Source organism: Gigantopelta aegis, chromosome 6 (assembly GCF_016097555.1).
Source record: "Gigantopelta aegis isolate Gae_Host chromosome 6, Gae_host_genome, whole genome shotgun sequence".
NCBI classification, from domain to species: Eukaryota; Metazoa; Mollusca; class Gastropoda; order Neomphalida; family Peltospiridae; genus Gigantopelta; species Gigantopelta aegis.
In genome coordinates, this window is record NC_054704.1 from 71,514,774 (window position 1) to 71,536,252 (window position 21,479).

Consider the following 21,479-nt stretch of genomic DNA (forward strand, 5'->3'; position numbering starts at 1 on the left):
GGGTCATTCTGTGTCAAATCACCCAATGGGTTAAACCCGACCATCTCAGATTTTTATGAAACTTGGTATACTTGTTGATTGGGATCCCACAGCACCAAATCTAGTGGTGTGGGAGATACAGCCCCCCAAAGTTTGAGATTTTCGGCCAAAAGGGGCGTGGCCGCCAACCTTTGAACCCTCATATCCCAAGAACTACTGGGCCAATCTTCATAAAATTGGTATTGTTGGAAAGGTATTTGACAAGGATTCCAAATCTGCCATTGTTCAGATTGGAGAATGTTGGGGTACACTGACTGTTTGACCTTTGTTATGACCTTGAAATTGACCTTGTGGATCACGTGACCTTGAGATGACCTTTCTTGAAATTTAATCTCCCACATGTTAACTAAAACATAAAAGTTTCAGAGATGTAATGTTCTTTGTTTAGCAGCAATACACATTCAAAAATTGCATGTCCATGAAAAATAACACCTTTTCTGCCATTAATGTCTGATTAGCTGTACTGAAGTAAACCTGATTGACCAATTCCTGATGCTAGGAATCACCATCTCTCTTGAACACTTGAGTAATACATTGTAGGCCTACATGCTATGATCATATGATATCAAACTACTTCCCTCATTGCCTTCTCACCAGTTCAGCAGTCACAGAATCATTCGGTCACCCACTTGCAATTCTAGCATCATCCTTTTTACTCAGAGAGTACATCCGTCGAGAAGATGCAATAGAAGGTGTATCAATGACACAGAAGATGTCCCCTTCACTAATCCAACAAGTGTCTTCTTCGTTTGGCCAGTGAAATAACTTAGAAGGTCCGTGAGGGTGCATGAAACGAATAAAGAAGTCTTGATGCTCTTCTGAAATGTCCTCAACTAGCCCAACCCATGCCTCATTGTCATACAGACAACAAACATAGTTTTGCTTCTTGGCTTCAATGGGAGGCTCCTCTGATAACTCTGTCATATCATACTTAGAATCCTGGACAGATACTAGTTCTGGTGGGTCACTCTGCAGGCTCAGATTTTTATTTCTGAAAAACCTAACTTTTATATGTCAAATCAGCCAGGACGTAACATTATATATTTTGAAAAATAATTTAATATACTAATTATGATATGAAAGAAGAGAAAGTAGTATTTTTATATGCAGTATATTTTAGATATGATGTCCTGATACCTATTTTTTAATTTGACATAACAGTAATGAAATATTACCAAAAAATAAATGTCACATCCTGGCTTACAAAAATCTTTTTTTCTTCAAATAAAACTGTCATTAAAACCCATAAAACATAAGTAAATTGGCAATAAAAGTATATTTGTATGTGCTTAAAGGTGTTAACATTAAGCTATAATAAAAACTTAGTTTTAACACTAATAACAGATCATTTTAAAATTTTCACACCAATGGTCCAAATACCATGGAATGGCACTAATATTAAATTTAAATTTAATATCTTTAGTATTTTGTATATTAACTTTTACAACCATGCTATTTATTTGAATTTGGAGAGCCTGATTAATTTGTTGATGTATGTTTGTTTCCCAGGGATGACTTTTTAACTAATGATGGTGGCACTGGTACAGCAAACACGGAAAAATTAGATGATTATAGAAAAAGAGTATCAAGAATAAATCCACCATGGAAACAAGATTTAACAGAGAAAAAGAAATCTGGCCCAGTGGTAAGTATATTTGTGCATGCTTTACATAATTTACTGGTCTAATATAATTTGTCTACTTTATACAAAGTGTTTATGTTCAAAGACATTGATAAAATTGAATTTTTAATATTTTAGTTTGAAAAGAATGTACAATATTACATTGCAGAATTGCACAACTTGTTCAAGCTTTAGTAAAAAACAAAAGGTGGGTATTTTTTTTTTGGGGGGGGGTGTTGAACAACACCACTAGAGCACATTGATTTATTCATAAGTCGGCTACTGTATACATGTCACTCAAACATTTGTTAGATCTGACATGTAGTCTTTGAGAGGAAACCGGCTACATGTTTCCATTAGCAGCAAGGGATATATATATATAGATCATTGTAATACAGGTAATTTTGAATTTGAATGACGTCACTTTACATCTCCTTACAATAACACTAAACTTGGTACATGACATTTCCGTTTTCAGAATGCTGGAAAAAATCCAATGCAAAATTGCTATTGATTTTTTCTTTTTCTTTTTAACACTACTAATGTACATGTACCTGAATGTGTTTGAAGAAAATCTTGTGATTAAAAAATTTGTATCTTTTACGAAATATGGATTTCAAGTGAAATTTCTGTGAGATATATTTATTGTGTATGAAGCCAAAACAAGGGTGCGAAGAGTGACTCGTCGACCTTAGATAGGGACTAAACTAGATCTTCCTCCAAAAAGCTTTAGTAATTCTCATGTATAATATTTTTTGATCAGTTCGCATCGTACTGCATCATTAGATTTACATGTAGATTAAAACTTTAATTAAAAAAAAGAAAAATATTATTTAAGAATTTTTTGTTTAAAAATACTAATATTATTACTAAACTTGTAAATTAATTTTTTATTTGATGATATTAGAAAATTAGTTATTATAACTGAGCTAAGTTTATGAAGTCTGTTTTTCTTAAAAGCAAATGGTTAAGCATTGTAAAGATATGCAGTGCAAGGAATATTTTAAAATTTTGATTAGCGATCGCTGATGGTCTGTTAAACTACAGTGAAACCTCTCAAGACCGGACCCTCTGTAAACCGGAATTCCCTCAAAACGGGGCGTTTTACAGAGTCCCTTTTTAAAAGCCAGTACAGAACTTAACCTCTTGAAACCAGATCCTTCTTAATACCAGACATTTTTATTGGTCCCAAGGATGTCCGGTTTAGAGGGGTTTCACTGTATTTTTAACATTTTGGAATTGTGTAGTAATCTGTTAAATGTGTGTGGTAGCGATGCGATACTAAACGATATGTTCCATGTAGTTACATGTATGCGTGTAAGACACAAACAGGCTTTGTAAATTTAGCCCTATGTGTTTAATGTATTATTTTGTGAAGCTAACTGGTATTAATTACTGATTGTCACTTAATGTTTCAGTCTCCAAGGAATGTAAAAACATCATCTTCTGCAGTGGCACACTCACAGGTACATAGTTGATTTATAGTTTATAAATCAGGGTATAGGGACCAATTTCACAACATGTTTGTAAGCCTACTTTTGCGCGTAAACCTAAAATTATTATTAAACCACAGGTAGACTGATTTTTTGTTTGTTTGGCATTTAGTGTCAGTTTAGTACAGAATGATAGTAAAAGTGTGTTGGGTGGCGAGGGGGTCATACAAATCACTGGTTTTGCATATATTCATGTAACTGAATACTGATGTACATGTACCTATGTAGAAATGACACAAACGTACTTGTGGTTGTAAACCTAAGATTTTTAAATATTGACCCCTGGACATCGTGCAGGGTTCTTGTTTTGAAAACCCAAAGCAGATGATTGCTATGAAGGGAAGCTGAGTGAAATGTGTATGTTATAATGCAGAAAACAAGCAATCAAATGAGGCAGATCTATATAACCTTGCTAGCACTGTAGTGGTAATAATTGCTGATAACCAGTTAAAACAAAATAACCCAGAGTTTTGTTTTCAAAACAAAATGTCATACTGTGAAAGGATCAGTGCACCACAACTAGGGAGATAGATTTAAATAACGATGGTAGATATCCATGTATTTTACATAAAAACATGATACTTTGAGGGGCACAACTAGGGAGATAGATTTATATAACGATGGTAGATATCCGTGTATTTAACATAAAAACATGATACTTTGAGGGGCACAACTAGGGAGAGAGATTTAAATAACGATGGTAGATATCCATGTAGTTTACATAAAAACATTATACTTTGAGGGGCACAACTAGGGCGACAGATTTAAATAAAGATGGTAGATATCCATGTATTTTACATGAAAACATGATACTTTGAGGGGCACAACCAGGGAGATAGATTTAAATAACGATGGTAGATATCCATGTATTTAACATAAAAACATGATACTTTGAGGGGCACAACTAGGGAGATAGATTTAAATAACGATGGTAGATATCCATGAATTTTACATAAAAACATGATACTTTGAGGGGCACAACTAGGGAGATAGATTTAAATAGCGATGGTGATATCCATGAATTTTACTTTGAGGGGCACAACCTGGGCGACAGATTTAAATAACGATGGTAGATATCCGTGTATTTTACATAAAAACATGATACTTTGAGGGGCACTACCAGGGCGACAGATTTAAATAACGATGGTAGATATCCGTAAATTTTACATAAAACCATGATACTTTGAGGGGCACAACCAGGGCGACAGATTTAAATAACGATGGTAGATATCCGTAAATTTTACATAAAACCATGATACTTTGAGGGGCACAACCAGGGTGATAGATTTAAATAACGATGGTAGATATCCATGTATTTTACATAAAAATATGATACTTTGAGGGGCACAACTAGGGAGATAGATTTAAATAGGGGGCTAGTTAAATCTGGCAAGGGGCCAGTACCAATTTATTTTAACTGGCTCTTTTTGGCCACTTGATTTTTTAAAGTTAAATTTCAACCATATTTAATGGGTTATTGTTTATCAATTAACTTTGTTGTTATTATATTTTTTTCAGATTCCACTGAGTGTAGCAAGTGCTTTAAGACGACGTCACACAAACCCTGGAGCAGAATCTCCATTCAAACAGCAAGTTGTCAACCAGCCTGCTCCAACTGGCATACCTCGAAAACGCATATCACCGTCAAACTCAGTAAGATAATCAAAACAAATCTCTCATTTCGAAGGTTAAAGTTTATTTTGTTTAGTGACACTGCTAGAGCACATTGATTTATTAATCATGTTATTGGATGTTAAACTTAATAATTCTGACATATAGTTTAAGAGGAAAGTGCAACATTTTCCCATTAGCAGAAAGAGGTATGAATTTGGTATAAATTACTGTATGTCGGGCTTTACCAATGACGAGGCGGTATGTAGCCCAGTGGTAAAGTGCTCACTTGATGTGCAGTTTGCCTAGGATTGATCCGCTTTGGTGGGCCCATTGGGCTATTTTCTTGTTCCAGAATCCAGCCAGTGCACCACTACTGGTATATCAAAGGCCGTGGTATGTGCTATATTGTCTGTGGGATGATGCATATGGTGCATATAAAATATCCCTTGAAACTAATGGGAAAATGTAGCGGGTTTCCTCTCTAAGACTATATGTAAAAATAACCAAATGTTTGACATTCAATAGCTGATGATTAATAAATCAATGTGCTCTAGTGGTGTCGTTAAACAAAACAAACTTTAACTTTACTGATGACATTTTTTCCCCCTGCTAGATACAAATTATTGTCTGTTGAAGGGGTAATTACATCAAAACCTTTCAAAATTTAATGGGCTGAAATTACGAAGCCTGTTTTTCTTAAAATTAATGTAGGTGTTAAGCATTGTAAATACACGTAGTACACATGTAGTACACATGTTTTAAAAAACCCCAGCCTTTGTAAATTCAGCCCAATAGTTTTAGCGTGTTGGATTTAATTTTTAATTTTTTTTTAAATTTCAATTTTTTTTAATGTTATTGGTACACTGTTGTATTAAGTAATAAGTTGTACATTGAAGATTTATTAAGAATTTAATATGAAAAGGAAAGAAAAAGAAAACATTGAAAAACTATTACTATATATATATATATACAGAGACTCTTGTGTAAGTGCAGTTTAATTCATTTGCTATTTCAGACATTTTTGTTACTTGTTGCAATGAAATGTAAGACTAGTAAATACCCAGTCATAACGTGGTTTATTCTTTTGAAGTTCCGACAACAAGTGGGAGCCGTACAAAGTAGTCACCCAAGTCGACGCAGCCAGACCACAAATGATGACAGCGACTTGACAAAGAAACGCATCGAACGGGTTCAGCGTGCACGACTTTACTTGCTACAGCAAACTGGGCCAAATTCTTTCCTGATCGGAGGTGATTCTCCCGATCACAAGTTCAGGGTTATTATTGGTCCACAGGTAAGAAATTGAAAAAAAAAGCCCATCTTAGTTTGCATTTCTTATTGCCCTGCTTGTCCATATGTCATCCATATAGTTTTTTCACGTTGTTTTTTTTGGCAATGTCTCAAGATATTGAGCTGAAATGTTATGTAAGCTTTATCAAATGGGGTTAGAGATTTAGTTTAACTTTCATGAGGATTGGCCCATTTTTCACAGAGTTATGGCCCTTGAACTTCGGCTATATGAAAATTTTATTAATCTGTTACAGAAAAGTTTGTTTCTCTTTGTACTCTCAATAGTTAATCATGTGACTGGAAATGGGATATCCAGTGTGCCCATGCTTTGAAAAAAGCCTGTATTTTATTTATCCATCCCAATTCCCTATTTTTAAATTACAAATCCAATTTGCAGGGATTAAGATGCTCAACACCACATATCGTGTCGTAAATAAATATCACTAAAGACACTTTTAAAATCATATTTTGTGTCTCTTTGTGTGGGTGATCATTTTTAGAATATCAGTGTTTCCTCTCAACATTCTGATTTTGCAGATTTTCTCCATTGGGTTTTAAAAAAAGAATGTATTGTAGAAGATGTTGAATCTAGTAATGTCTATTCACAAATGTGTGTTGCTTATAAAGCATTCCAATATTACTGCCGATATACAGCTGTGTTTCAGTTCTCTATGTCATGATAATTAAATTTCCCTTACATTCATTACAATATAACATCATCCCATTGGTTCAGATGTAGCAACGAGAGTTTCTTCAATTCTCGATGAACGAAAAAATTACGTAATAGCTGATGATGTCATTTTATATGGGCAAGTTGTCTTATTGAGCTTTATTGTTTATGGACCAAAAGCAATTCAAAATAAAGTTGAAGTGTTAGTGTTATTATTAGCAAGTATCATTCAAATGTAGTTATAACTATTGTCCGTCATTTCTTTTACGTTCATCTGGGTATGCAAACTTCGTCGATTAACACAGTTTGCGGATGATTTTTTGTTTTTTCATACCCCAATGAACGTAAAAGAAATAACAGACAATCCTTAAATGAACCATTGTGGTATCTTAATTGATGTTTGTTGTAGACATGCAGCTGTGGTCGCTTCCCATTCTGTGTTCATATTCTGTTTGTGATGTTACGAGTCTTCCAAGTGAGCGAGTTGGACCCCCGTTTGTGGAACAAGACTCTAAAGAATTACGAGGTTTGTTTACGTTCACAACGCTGCTTTTTGTAAACTTGCTATGTGTATATTTGTGCTGGGGAGTCCTTAACAATTAATTCATTCAAACTGACTTTTAATTAATGGCAAAACTTCAAACTGCCTTATGATTAATAACAAAAAAGCTTTACATAAATGCAGTTTTAACTCTGTATTTTATTATAGAGTCTGGTGCAATTTTTTATTTTGAAACATGACAGGTGCTATTTACTATAACAATGGGACAATCTTTGTTTGCGTTTTATAGCAGTTCACTGTGTATACTGATGCATAAAACAAAAGTTTATTAAAATTAGTTTGTACTTTATTTTCATGGTGTTAAATGTTTGTGATTTTGCATTAAAAGACCCACATATTTTATTGGGTACCTAAATTTATTTATTGATAAGGTAGTATCATAAATTCATATTAAATGAACTTGTATTACTTTTCTGTTTAGTTCATAAATTTGTTGACTGCATTGGTACATGAATTACACAGAAATTAAACCACCATGAACAAAAGTGTTTTCATATTATTTGACAGTAGGAAATGATGATATAACACTAGGGGGATGAGGTTGAAGCTTTAATAATGTACCGGGTACACACATTTGTTTTAAGTTATAGGAAGTTGAGTTTTTGAAGGACGTTTTTCCTTTCATTCCAGGTTGAAAGTCTTTTCCGTATTTACCATGACAAACGGTCTTCCCGAATACACAGTCGTAAACAAGAGAAGAGTGTGAAAGCGAAACCTATTGTTGAAGAAAATCATGTCAGCGATTCCAGCGAGAACACGAGTCTGCCATCTGAGAGTGAAACTGGGTATGTGCATATTGTATTTATTCCTAGGGCTGTTCTAGAGTGGATCACACGACGGACAGGCATCGAAATAATTGATTTTGTCTGATTACCAGAAGGTTACCACAAATTTGAACAAAACACAACCAACTAAATTTGTATCATTTGGGTGCTGTTTGAATATAACTTATACACAGAAGTATCGGTATAAACTTGTTAAAGATATGAATTAATACCAAAAAAATAGCATTGCTCATGTTTGTGAAGGAATCATAATGGGAGTTGTAAATATGTTGTAAGTTATAGGTTATCAGGCTTGTAATTTATGGTAACCTATACAGAGTTATCAGACTTAAAATGATAATTACAGTGCCTGCCATACTCCCCACACACAGGGCTAGCTCTAGGTGTGTAGAAAATTTCGCCAAATTATTCATTAAACTTAAAAAATTACAGAAACCTAATAATTTTCTCACAAAATTTCAATTATTACATGAAATTATTTCGCCAAATTAAAATAAAATTTGCCATTTGTTAAAATCGCAATTGGCGAATTTGGTGAGTGCCAGAGCTAGCCTTGTGGGACAGCCCTTGCCGTTATATATTTGCAAACGTACACTGAAAATAGTTGAAAATGGTTGTTGTGAAAGGTGCTACGTCAGCAAAGTTGAGAACAGTTATTTGTTCACTCGTTTCATTTTCATTTGACTTCATGACTGAAATCTTATGTGCCGAGTTAGATGAATATATTGAATGTTGTTGATTTATTTTACAAGTTCTGGGTACCACTTTTGCTACCCTTGCTCAGTTGTACCCAGGGTGTTCATTTTCCTTAACAGTAGGAGTCTGAGAAACAACCTACATTATTTATTTATCTTCATAATTTAAACTGTTGTGATTCAAGGCTATAGCTTTTATTTAAAACACAAATTCCAGTGTTTCCATTAGAATTTATACTGAAAAGAAATAGAAATTAAATTTATATTAGATTATTTATATAAGATTTAACTTTTTTATTATATATATTTTACTTTTGGTACTTTGATTGTTACTGCTAGCATAGATATTAATGCAGTTAAACAATTTTGCTGGAAAAAATATTTAGGTTTCAAGGATTTAGTTTTTTCAGCTTTTAATCCCTTCATGGCTTTTTTTTTATAAAATAATTTTCTCAAAGTAGACTGAAAATGTCGTTTGTTTAACCTTTAGACTACTGGATTAATTTTTAACAAAAACCACGTTGAGTGGGTACAAGTTTATAATTTTTACTCACATATATTCACTTAAATGTTTTATAAAAACATGAAATAAAGTTCATATATTAATCGGTAAGTATTATTTTCGTGTCTGTTTTTTGTAATTTTTATTATTTTAGATCGGCTAATGGTGATTAAAATTAGGCAAAAAATCAAAAAAGTTGCGTTTACTTACGGGCATTTGTGGCCAGCTGTCCAGTATTTATGTCCATTATTCCCGATAACAGTGGTTTTCTGACCAGAATTATTTATTTAAACCCGAACTAAGATTCATATTGCAATATTTGGTAATTTTCGTTGTTGGTAAAACGATCAAATTTATTATCAAATTAGCTGTCACAATCAGCTATCGATCCCTGAAAATGACCGCGACGTGCCGCCATTGTTGTCAAGCGAAAATACTTGCCGAAAACCACTTTTTGAACTCAGAATTTCAAGGTATTTTCAATTGAAAAAATCAAAACAAAAGCCACCATTTTAAAAAAAATCTTTTTTCTTTAATTATATTTCCGTTTCCGGTGAGTGTCGTGTGCAAAACGGCGGGAAATATGAATTGGGGAATGCACTGTATACAGTGTACAGTATATCGATTGACGTGACGTCGGGCGAGTTATCTCGCCTGCAGTAGTCAGAAGGTTAAGAACAATGTAGAATTTTCAGCTAGATCATATTAGCTTTATTTTTAAACAGGTAACACATTCCTGAAGGTAGTATGATATCTGTTTTAAAGTTACATGTACAATGATTTTGTGTATCAGGAGCACAAGAGAGGAGGACGACACATGTCCGATCTGTCTTCTTGAGATGCTGGAAGGAGAGAGTTTAATCAAGTGTGAAAACGGCTGCCAGAACCGGCTTCATCACCACTGTATTGCAATCTGTGAGTACTGTACAATGCTGTGTGTACTGTTTTAACTTTAGGTTTTTTAAATATTTAAGTGTATGTAATAGACCAGTTGTGATTTTTTTTTTCTCCATAATGTAGCATTTCTTAATTTGCAGGCAGGATTTAGCCCAGTGGTAAAAAGCGCTCCCTCGATGCGCGGTCAGTCTGGGATCAATTTCCGCCATTGGGCTATTTCTCTTTCCAGCCAGTGTACCACAACTGGCATATCAAAAGCCGTGGTATGTACTACCCTGTCTGTGGGATGATGCATATAAATTATCCCTTGCTGCTAATCGAAAAGAGTAGCTCATGAAGTGGCGACAGCGGATTTCCTCTCAATATTTGTGTGATCCTTAACCATACATGTATGTCTGACGCCATATAACCGTAAATAAAATGTGTTGAGTGCATCGTTAAATAAAACATTTCTTTCCTTTATTTGTTTTTAGGACTCATCCTGCCCATTGATAAATTACCGTATTTGACCGGAAATAAGCCCAGGGGCCCAAGACAACTCATTGTAAGCTTAGCATGGGGTGGGCTTATTCCCAGACAAGGGGCCAGTTTTGTTGAAAAAAACAACAAAAAAAACGAAATAATTAAAATAAATAATAATTAAATGAACTAGGAAGAAAACAAAAAACGTCCAGTAGCACATCTATTAATTAGTGTTCCATTTGTTATTAATAAATAATAATTGTTTATTAATTAAATTGTTTTTTTTACTAGTATCTAATTATCAGAAACACACCTTCTATGTTACAATTACTTACCAGTGCTGTTTATTTACATCCAAAATTTAATGCTGAGAAGACTTAAAACAACAAACTCAATAGCCTATACACACGTTTCTGACAGGCAGCCAGCTTACACTACAAAGAATTGTCAATCTAGGCCATTGTTCTTAGCCAATCAGAATAAGGTATTTGCCTAATTAGCATTAACTGCGGACCCAGTGTGGTGGTAAAAATAGACATTGGTTTTTAGTTCAGACTTGGGTTTGGGTACTTCAAAAAAATGCTGCAGGCATGAAATTGAAAACAATGTTACACACTGTTACTGTTAGACTACTAAATCTCACTGGTGGTAAAATATTGTGTTACATTTGTGTTTAATTATCTGCAGGAGGTATGACCTTTTAAATGAACTTTGAGCAAACTTGCAGTTTTGTGTTATTTATAAGGTGACGAAGTTGGGGGTGGGCTTATTTACGAATGAGGGCCTAATTTCTTAAATGCTATCAAAACGGAGGGGGGCTTATTCAAAGACATGGGCTAATTTCCGGTCAAATATGGTACCTGATTGCAATTTTTTATACATTGTTGTTTTCAATAGATGGAGCTGTAATAATCGTATTTAATGCATGTGGAAGATAGCTTTAAGTGCATGCTTAACATTACGTTGCTCCTGAAAGTTCTTTTTGATTGGTGAAATTAATAAGCTAATGGTATCATCAATCTGAAGTCTTTTGTGCTCCTTGATAAATAAAATGTTAAAAATTCACATTAAGCATCTTATAAAGTAGGTGTATTAAGAGCACAAATGCTCAAGTTACAATATATATTATGGCAAGTTGCCTCACATTGCTGGTAAAATATTAACTATTGTATCTTTTTGTTTTAAATTAAGGAATCGTTCTCTTGCATAATAAATTACTAGGACTTTCTCTATTTGTTGGTTTAAGTATTAGTTAAAGCTGGGCGGTATACTGTATATACCATTCGGTATCGGTATTATGTTAATACCGATTTACCGTACCAAGCACAGGGTTGAAAATTAGCATGCTAAGGGTGACTAAGACTTTTATAAAGGTAGTCTGTTGTTGTTCTATGCTCTCTGTGTATAGACTGCATATGTATTTAAGCACTATTAAATGTACATGCATCAACACTGTAAATGTCATGAATGTTCTAACAATATAGTCCAGCATCCAACAGATTTAAGATTAATTTTTTGAAATACTGCCTAATTATCAGAAACATCTTGTGCCAACATCTCATATTGTTTAGAACCGGCTAAACTATATTACCATGGGGACTACATCGAAAGGAAGTTATGGTCCCTTAAATGTACTTTGGACCCCATGTGGAGAAAACTGCAGCCCCCTAACCCCAATTCAGAGCATGCTGCATGAATATCTAAAATCGAAGAAATTTATGTTTATCCATTAGATCTCGGATTTCCTTCCATTTCCAAGATCCATTAAGATGTAAGTATCAGAAAATCTCCAGTAAGTAACTGACAAACAAAAGAACTAATTGATCCTTATTACTTATATATGTAATTAGTATTGATAATTATTTTTAATATTAATTACTGTCTGGTCTGTAGGCCTACTGGCACACTTATGTGTGTACACTACATCCTTATTGATGAAGTGAAGAATGTTTGTACTTTAAAATTTCGAGTCTATGTCATGTCATTGAGCAAGTCATTATGGTAAGATTGCTAAATAATAATTGTTTATTCACCATAGGTACTGCATCACAATTTGACACTTATTTTCTAAGGTTTCAAGCATAGGCCTGTACCTTAAGCAGCAGATAATCCAACTGAAAAAAGTGACTTATAGCACTTAGTGATAGGCCTACAATGTAGTACATGTATAAATAATGAATGGTAAAACAATTTTTTTTAATGGTTAAAGAATTTAAAAAATGGAATTGTCACAATTCAGCAATAAATGGCAGAAAAATAGTCATATATATGGAACTTTTTTAAAATGCCAAACAAATGCTATTTCATTGTACATAGTTAAATAGATGGCAGGGGCGGTACGTAGCCCTGTGGTATAACACTCGCTTGGTGTGCTGACAGTCTGGGAATGATCCCTGTCAGTAGTCCCATTGGGCTATTTCTTGCTCTATCCAGTGCACCACAACTGGTATATCAAAGGCCATGGTATGTGCTATCCTGTCTCTGGGATGGTGCATATAAAAGATCCATTGCTACTAATTGAAAAATGTAATGCGTTTCCTCTGTAAGACTATATATCAAAATTACAAATCACATGACACAAGAACAGGTTGCTGTTTGTCACAAAGAACTACAAACAAGATTTCATTTAGCAAAGATAGTAAAAGGAACCCTGTAGTACCATCGTTTTGTCCCATTATCACAGTCTACAATGCAAATTTTCAAACTGAGTTCACAATCCAATCCACCCTAATTGGTACAAATTCAAGATACTAGCAGTTTCGATGATAGTAATGACGATTCACAAATTCCACTAGAAATAAAGGTGCAGAACTTTGTCTGCAGCCTCTATGATGGTCTTCCTTGGATTGGTTTGGTGGATGAAGTTTCAGAGGAATTTGGAGACTATAACGTTAAGTTCATGCACCCTCATGGACCTTCAAGGCAGTTCCACTTGCCATCAAAAGCAGACAGGTGTTGGATTCCAGAAAGGGATATACTTTGTGTTATTAACACCCCATCCTTGATATAATCGTCATCCAGGAATGACAGTATCTGCCAAAATGATCTCATCAGAATTTCCAAAGTCTGTTCAACATGGATAGTTAAAGACTAGAAAGCTTGTGACTTCAATCAAGTAGTCAGACTCCTCAAATAAACAGAAATACAATAATATATAAAATTAACAAAAGATGAAGGAAACTACCAGTAGTGATTTATAGATTCTATTTTCCTTAATCAATTGGTTGCCTGGTTGCCACACTATATTGTATCATTAACATTCATGACATTTACAGTGTTGACGCATATACATTTAATAGTGAAATGCATGCAGTCTATACACAGATAGCATAGAACAACAGCAGGTAAACATATTTCAATTTGAAATTGCTGACTAATGAAACATTTTCCACCTCCAATTTTTTTATATGTTGTAGATAACATGTTGGGCTATAATTTTAATCAAAGGTCATCTCAAGGTCAAGTGTCCCACAAGGTCAAGTTCAAGGTCAAAATATAGGTCAAACGGTCATCAGCCCAAAAGTAACCCAAATGGCAGGAATAATGCCAGATTTGGATTCCTTGTAATTCCCCCTTTCCGATGATACCTCATTTGTCACAATTGGACCATTGGTTGCTGAGTTATGGCAATTTTTGAGAGAGAAAAACAGAAAGGAAAAAAAAGGCCATAACTCGGAAACCGTTGGTCCGATTCAGCTGAAACTAGGAATTTCAGGTTTCAGTGAAATTGGAGAGGGTAGGGTTTAAATTTCCTAGTTGAATTTGAGAAGGGCCAATAAGATTTTTCTTCAACTGGCCCTGCTGGCGACCATGGATTCCATGTTAATTTTCAACCCTGCAAGCAAATTTCAAAATATCGAAATTTCGGTATTGAAAAATATTTCCCAGAAGGCGCTAATAATATATCTGACGAATGCAAAATGGGTTGGTATAAATCAGACAAGAGCCATGTGTATGGAATTTAATTGTATTTAGATGAAATTAGCAGGTGAGCCATAACACAGGCATGCATTTAAAGCCAACTATACCGAAAATAGCGCTCGATATCTGTATCGTATCAATACCGAATACCGAATACCGTACTGATACTGAGATAAATCACCCCCAAAATACCGATATCGATACTGAACCTCAAATTTCAATATCGCCCAGCTCTGGCATTAGTAAAGATTTTTGTTAATATACTTCTCATGTCAACATTCATGCTAATTTTATCCACTTCTTTCAGGGTTTGAAGAATGTCGGCGACAGAATGACCCACTCAACTGTCCTCTGTGTCGTACCCGTTGGAAATCAACCACTGTCGAAATCAAAAGGTTAATGTTTAAATGGATTTTTTTTCAGAAGAAATATCTCAATGAATTCAGAAAACTTTTGTTGTGACTTGTATTGCTTACTGATCTGTAACATTTTATCACTTTTATTATTCCTACCCAGCCTTTATTTATTCAGGATTGACCTTTTTGCATTACAGCCATTGTGCATTACAGTGCTTATGATAATGCTTATCTCCCCATAAATACCTGAAATTATTATTACTGCTATTAATAGTAGGAATTAATGACTGTTAAAACCAATCAAAATAAATTGAGAATGCTCATTAGGTTACCAGGAGGTTACCACACGTAAGGAAAGGTGAGAATGGTATCTAAAAATAACAGCAGGCCATATATTACTTTCTAGTTTGAGCCCTGTTCTTGCTGTGCAATTGTACGTCTATTTTCTTGTTTTTGTAAGTGTTTTGTTAGAAAGAAAGAATGAATAATTAAAGACACTCCTGTATGATAATTACTTCATAATTACTTCGGCTATTAGGTGTCACACAAAAGGTAAGTGTATGAATGTATGTATTTTTGTTTAAAATGTTATAGTTTGTCAAATAACAATGTATGTTTATGCATCGATTCATATTATGAAATTGTTATTTATTACAGTTGCCAGAATGATAACGAAGACACTCCAGAGGTTCCGCCAAACACCCGTGCCCCCTCCCCCCAGGGCATACAAGTCGCTGAGGGTCGACTTCCACATGCAGAGTCTATCCCACAAGAGAACCAAGCAGTTGCCGAGCCCTGGATTGAGGTAATTTTGATTTTTCATAATAAACATAAACTGTTTTTTTTTTTTGCTACTTTGACTAACACTAGTTGCCTTTTGTAAATTTTAATTTTTTAATTTGTGAGAAATATAGCTTCTCTGCTAGTGTTTCTCCTTGGGTTAAATCAGTCATTTCTGTACCTTTCATTAGATTTGTTTGGTAGAACTTGAAGTCTCTAAGTGGACCCATTCTTCTGATTTTTTTTTTTTTCTTCTACCGAGCCAGTTCCGAGACTTGTAGTAAATCGAAGGCTGTTGTATATGCTTTCCTGTCTATGGGGAAAATGTATATAGAAAACTCCTTGATGCTAGTAGAAAAATGTAGCAATTTACCTCTGAAGTCTAATTATGTATACTCAACAACAAAAGTTTAGCTAATGTTAAAAGAAATGGCATAACATTTATAAATGAACCTGTTTTTATTAATTAGTATTGACATCTGAAATGTTTACCATTTACAAACAACATAAACTCATCAACCTTTGCCTTAACAGGATGACCTGGTTTTCTTTTAAGTTTATTCGACCATGGCAAATTTAGACGTCATAAAAGATATTTGCTAAACTTTCGTTGTTGAGTATATGTTTATCCTGCAACCACCGTTTCTGTTGACAGAATATGATGACAGATAAAGCAATGTCATATCTTGCTACTAGCAGGATATGACTTTTGACGTTACTCATGTGACGTCACACGCATAGCTACATTACAAAATCGTTCATTTGACCTCTAGGTCATCATACAATGTGGCTGAAATAACAGAAATAATAGCTTTTCCCCTTAATTTTATGGTTTGCAGGATAAAGATAATAACTAGTTAATGGCGTTGGATATCTGCTTTATCCTGTTCCGGCCGAATGAGAAATTCTGCTCATCAGAGCCTCGCGCAATTTCCCATTCTTACCTTAATCGGATAAAGCAGATATCCCATGTCATTAACTAGTTCTTTTCTATATGTACATACAAGACACATGACATTACCACTCCTGTGACTATATTTACATACAAGACATGACATTACTACTCTTGTGACTATATGTACATACAAGACACATGACATTACTACTCTTGTGACCATATTTACATACAAGACACATGACATTACTACTCTTGTGACCATATTTACATACAAGACACATGACATTACCACTTTGTGACTATATTTACATACAAGACACATAACATTACTACTCTTGTGACTATATTTACATACAAGACACATGACATTACCACTCTGTGACCATATTTACATACAAGACACATGACATTACCACTCTGTGACCATATTTACATACAAGACATGACATTACCACTCTGTGACTATATTTACATACAAGACACATGACATTACCATTCTTGTGACCATATTTACATACAAGACACATGACATTGCCACTCTTGTGACTATATTTACATACAAGACACATGACATTACCACTCTTGTGACTATATTTGCATAAAAGACACATGACATTACCACTCTTGTGTCTTCATTTCTCATCTATTTCACTTAACCTATAAGAATAGAATCATGACATCTTGAATGAATTTGCTATCATTATTGCGCCCCATAACTCCCCCAAGACAAATTCAAGGAGAGTAATTTTTAGCTCCCAATGCCTTGTTGAAAGTGTAGTTTAGTGTGTTCTGCTTTTTAATGATCGGTTCAGCTTTTCTTTTTATATGGGTGTCGCACCCTTGCAATACAGTTTTAAATAATATTGTATTTTTATTTTCTAGGTTTTAGGTGAAGACCTTGTGTGCTGTTTGTTTTCCCGAAACTGGTCAATCCGAGAGATGGGCGTAAAACACCTAAGTAAGGAGGTGGTCGGCACATTGCTGCGGGGGATGGGCGAGGGGCGGTCAGGGGTGATCGTGTCGCCGACGCGCCAGGCTGCGACGAGACAGATGCTGGACACGTGTTCCACCGTGCTTGCCTTCATGTGTGCTGACCCCGTGTACAGAGTGTTTGTGGCCAGTCTTGTAAGTTGTATGGGGAAAACCCAGAAAATACCTGACTAAGTAACCAGAATTCTCTCAAACCCAGACAATGTTAGTTAAATAGCACAGTAATATACACAACCCTGTGTACAGTGTGCGTGGCCAGTCTCTTAAGTTGTATGGGGAAACCCAGAAAATACCTGACTAAATAACACAATAATATACACGGCCCTGTGTACAGAGTGTTCGTGGCCAGTCTCGTAAGTTGTATGGGGAAAACCCAGTAAATACCATACTAAGTAAACCAGAATTGTGTCGAACCCAGACAGTGTTGGTTAAATAACACAGTAATATACACGACCCCGTGTACAGAGTGTTCGTGGCCAGTCTCGTAAGTTGTATGGGGAAACCCAGAAAATCAGGCCTTTCCCCAGGATTTTTTTAAGGCGCTTACATATTTAGCATCATTATAACACAAAAATCAAGCCAAAAGAAGTGGGGTAGTGAGTTGAAAACAGTTGAGTGTTTGTCTTCAATCCATCAAATCATGTTGGGGTTGTTTTTGTGTGGGAGGAGGGGGGGGGGTTTCTAAAAAAAACCCCATCAATTCCCCACCCCCAACAACTTCATAATTTGCGTCATGTTGTTGTTGATTTCAGCGTTGTGTTAAATGCTTGTTGTGATTTCTGCTTGTAAAATACCTAAGCTAAGAATGCTGACTTCACAGTATATTCCATTTATAAAAAAAACTACCAAAAAACCCCCAAAACGTTAATAAAATAAAATTTTACTTTAAAAAAAAAATCCAGCTAACTTATTAAATGTCATCTCACAGTTTAACAAATATATATCTAGCATTATCTAACAAATATGATTATTGTAAACTAATTCAGTGTACGTTTAACTGCAATTTGTATAAATACTGCATGCACATTTCCCGCGATCGCGATCTCAGTGCGTGCTCTCGACCATAGGTACAAAATTAACAAAGACAAAGGAAATAAGAAACTGCAGTTAGGTATTCATTGATGCAAACAACTATTGTTTTTCTACACATTTACATCACGATTTACTCCTGTGTAATCGTATTGTTCATGTCCGCAACGATATCTCTTGACACGTGGGTGTCAGCTGACTCTGAAGCGTGACGTATATTACGCCGAGAGCTTTCCTCAGTTTTTTCCTAACGTTCGCGAACTACTTGATTGGTGTCCGTCGTGTCCATTTGGTTTAACGTGAAGCGCACAAAACAGTGTAGCGAACGTTTTGTTTCCGCTCGGTCTGGCTGAACTCAGCCCTTGGGATAGCCGACATGTCGTTCGGCCCTGAACTGGCATGTGTATTCAAATTGACATGCATTGTCGGTTTGTTTTTTATTACTTTGGTTCAAAGACTTTACACAAATTAAAATAGCAAGTTACATATCTTCCAGACATTGAATCGCCGTCACATTGCTGTCATACATGTCAAATGCATGCGTTAAAATTAATAACCATGATTATTAAAATTAGCAAACATCATAAGGCATACGCTGTATTCTGGATAACACCGTTTCTCGTTACCGGTCGCCAGATCGCTATTATGCTAATTGAATATTTGGTATTATTATGTTTGAGGTGTCGAATAGATTATGTAACCGTTTGTTCACATCAGAAGATAGAAAATGACGTTACGGATCACAGCTCCATTGTTTTGTATACATGTTACAAATTAAGCCGACACGGTCCTGCAGTTAAGGCGCTTTCCAGACATGAAGGCGCTTACTTGGCTGGCTAAGGGAGCACGGGCCGTGTCGGCTTATCGCTCTAGGGAAACCCCTGGAAAATACCACACTAAGTAAACCAGAATTGTGTCGAACCCAGACAGTGTTGGTTAAATAACACAGTAATATACACGATCCCGTGTACAGAGTGTTCGTGGCCAGTCTCGTAAGTTGTATGAGGAAACCCAGAAAATACCTGACTAAGTAAACCAGAATTCTGTCGAAATACATGACCCCATGTACAGTGTTCGTGGCCAGTCTCGTAAGTTGGATGGGAAAACCCAGTAAATACCAGACTAAGTAAACCAGAATTCTGTTGAAATACATGACCCCATGTACAAAGTGTTCGTGGCCAGTCTTGTAAGTTGGATGGGAAAACCCAGAAAAAAACAGACTAAATAAACCAGAATTCTGTTGAACCCAGACAGTGTTGGTTAAATAACACAGTAATATACACGACCCGTTGTACAGTGTACATGGCCAGTCTCGTAAGTTGTATGGGGAAAACACAGAAAAAAACAGAAGTCTGACAAAACCGAACGATATCGGTTCAATTGCAGAGTAATATGATACAAAATGGCTTAGTAATAATAGTTGCAAAATGAAGTGGCTTGTTATGTCATCACTAATTCTGTTTTGTAAACAAGTGAATGATGCCACAATGTTTTAGTCCTTAACGTTTGGAAATATCAGGCAAGTAATAAATCGCTTACCTCAAGCTTCAGACGAGTAGAACTTTATCGGTCTACAGGATACGGTTTGAGAATAGGAGGTACAATGAATAAGAGCATAAACCTAAGTAAAATTATCTTACATATTCAGTTGATCATAGTGTTTAATTAATCTGTATGTGTTATTAAATAATTCAGTTTAAAGATTGCATTTGTGCACCAGTGACAATTGTTTGACCTGTATTCACAGATTACTGTAAATTACCAGTGTCAGCTGCAGTCAGATTTGTCCTTAAAATATATTGGATAGAGGAAAAGATGAAGATTTTTGGCTGAAAAAGTAGTTGTCATAATAATTGTGAAGTGATTAGGTTATAGTAAACAGTATGTTTCTCACAGTTGGTCATGAGTTACAAGCAAAAACACTGATTCCTCTTTCATTTCAGAGAGCGCTAAGACAGATGTTGGCTTACACTCCATGTCGAGATAAACAGCAGCAAAATCGGCTTCAGACAAGGATTAAACCCATCGTAGACGCAATAATACTCAAGTGTACTGATGGAAACAAGTACGTTTAGTGTCACTGTAAACCAAGGAACATCTTATTTTAAAAATGTTATTAGCAACATTTACTGTCAGTTTGAAAATTGATTAGCAATTAGAGATTTTAACATTATTTTATAATATTTATATTTAATGAGTTCATATGCTTACCTTTGTTTGATACTGAATAGCCAACACATATTTTTGTGCTAAGGTGTCTCTAAACGTCATTTCATTCATTCATTCATTCATTCATTCTTTCATTCATCAGGGCTTCTAGAATTTTCATAAAATCCACTAGCCATGGGATCATATCACTGTTTAACTATTGACTAGCCACAATTAAAAATTCACTAACCCAACTTTACTTTAAGTTACCATATTTGACCGGAAATAAGCCCAGGGGGCCAAGACAATTCATTGTGAGCTTAGCATGGGGTGGGCTTATTCCCAGACAAGGGGCCAGTTTAGTTGGAAAAAAAAGAAGTAATAATAATAATAATCAATAAAATAAATAATACTAATTAAATGAACCAGAAAGAAAACAAAAAACATCTATTAATTAGTGTTCCATTTGTTATTATTAAATAATAATTGTTTATTAATATATATATATATATATATATATTTTTTACTAGTATCTAATTATCAGAAACACACCTTCTATGTTACAATTACTTACCAATGCTGTTTATTTACATCCAAAATTTAATGCTGAGACGACTTAAAACAACAGCAATTAACAACAAACTCAATAGCTTATACACCTTTCTGACACAGACAGCAATCTTACACTGATCAGCTAGCTATACAAAGAGTTGTCAATCTAGGTCAT

General features: G+C 35.0%; 1 protein-coding gene across 1 annotated transcript in view; it reads left to right on the forward strand.

Annotated features, from left to right (window-relative positions):
• Positions 1-598: 598 nt before the first annotated feature.
• Positions 599-21,479, forward strand: part of LOC121374708 (mitogen-activated protein kinase kinase kinase 1-like) — a 42,022-nt gene continuing 21,141 nt past the window's right edge. Inside the window, exons 1-12 of the mRNA XM_041501814.1 lie at positions 599-795; positions 1,549-1,684; positions 3,079-3,126; positions 4,672-4,806; positions 5,858-6,061; positions 7,137-7,253; positions 7,920-8,074; positions 10,065-10,186; positions 14,859-14,946; positions 15,565-15,712; positions 17,468-17,710; positions 20,548-20,669. Of these exons, the coding sequence (XP_041357748.1) occupies positions 599-795; positions 1,549-1,684; positions 3,079-3,126; positions 4,672-4,806; positions 5,858-6,061; positions 7,137-7,253; positions 7,920-8,074; positions 10,065-10,186; positions 14,859-14,946; positions 15,565-15,712; positions 17,468-17,710; positions 20,548-20,669 (1,715 nt within the window). The remainder of the gene's footprint in view (positions 796-1,548; positions 1,685-3,078; positions 3,127-4,671; positions 4,807-5,857; positions 6,062-7,136; positions 7,254-7,919; positions 8,075-10,064; positions 10,187-14,858; positions 14,947-15,564; positions 15,713-17,467; positions 17,711-20,547; positions 20,670-21,479) is intronic.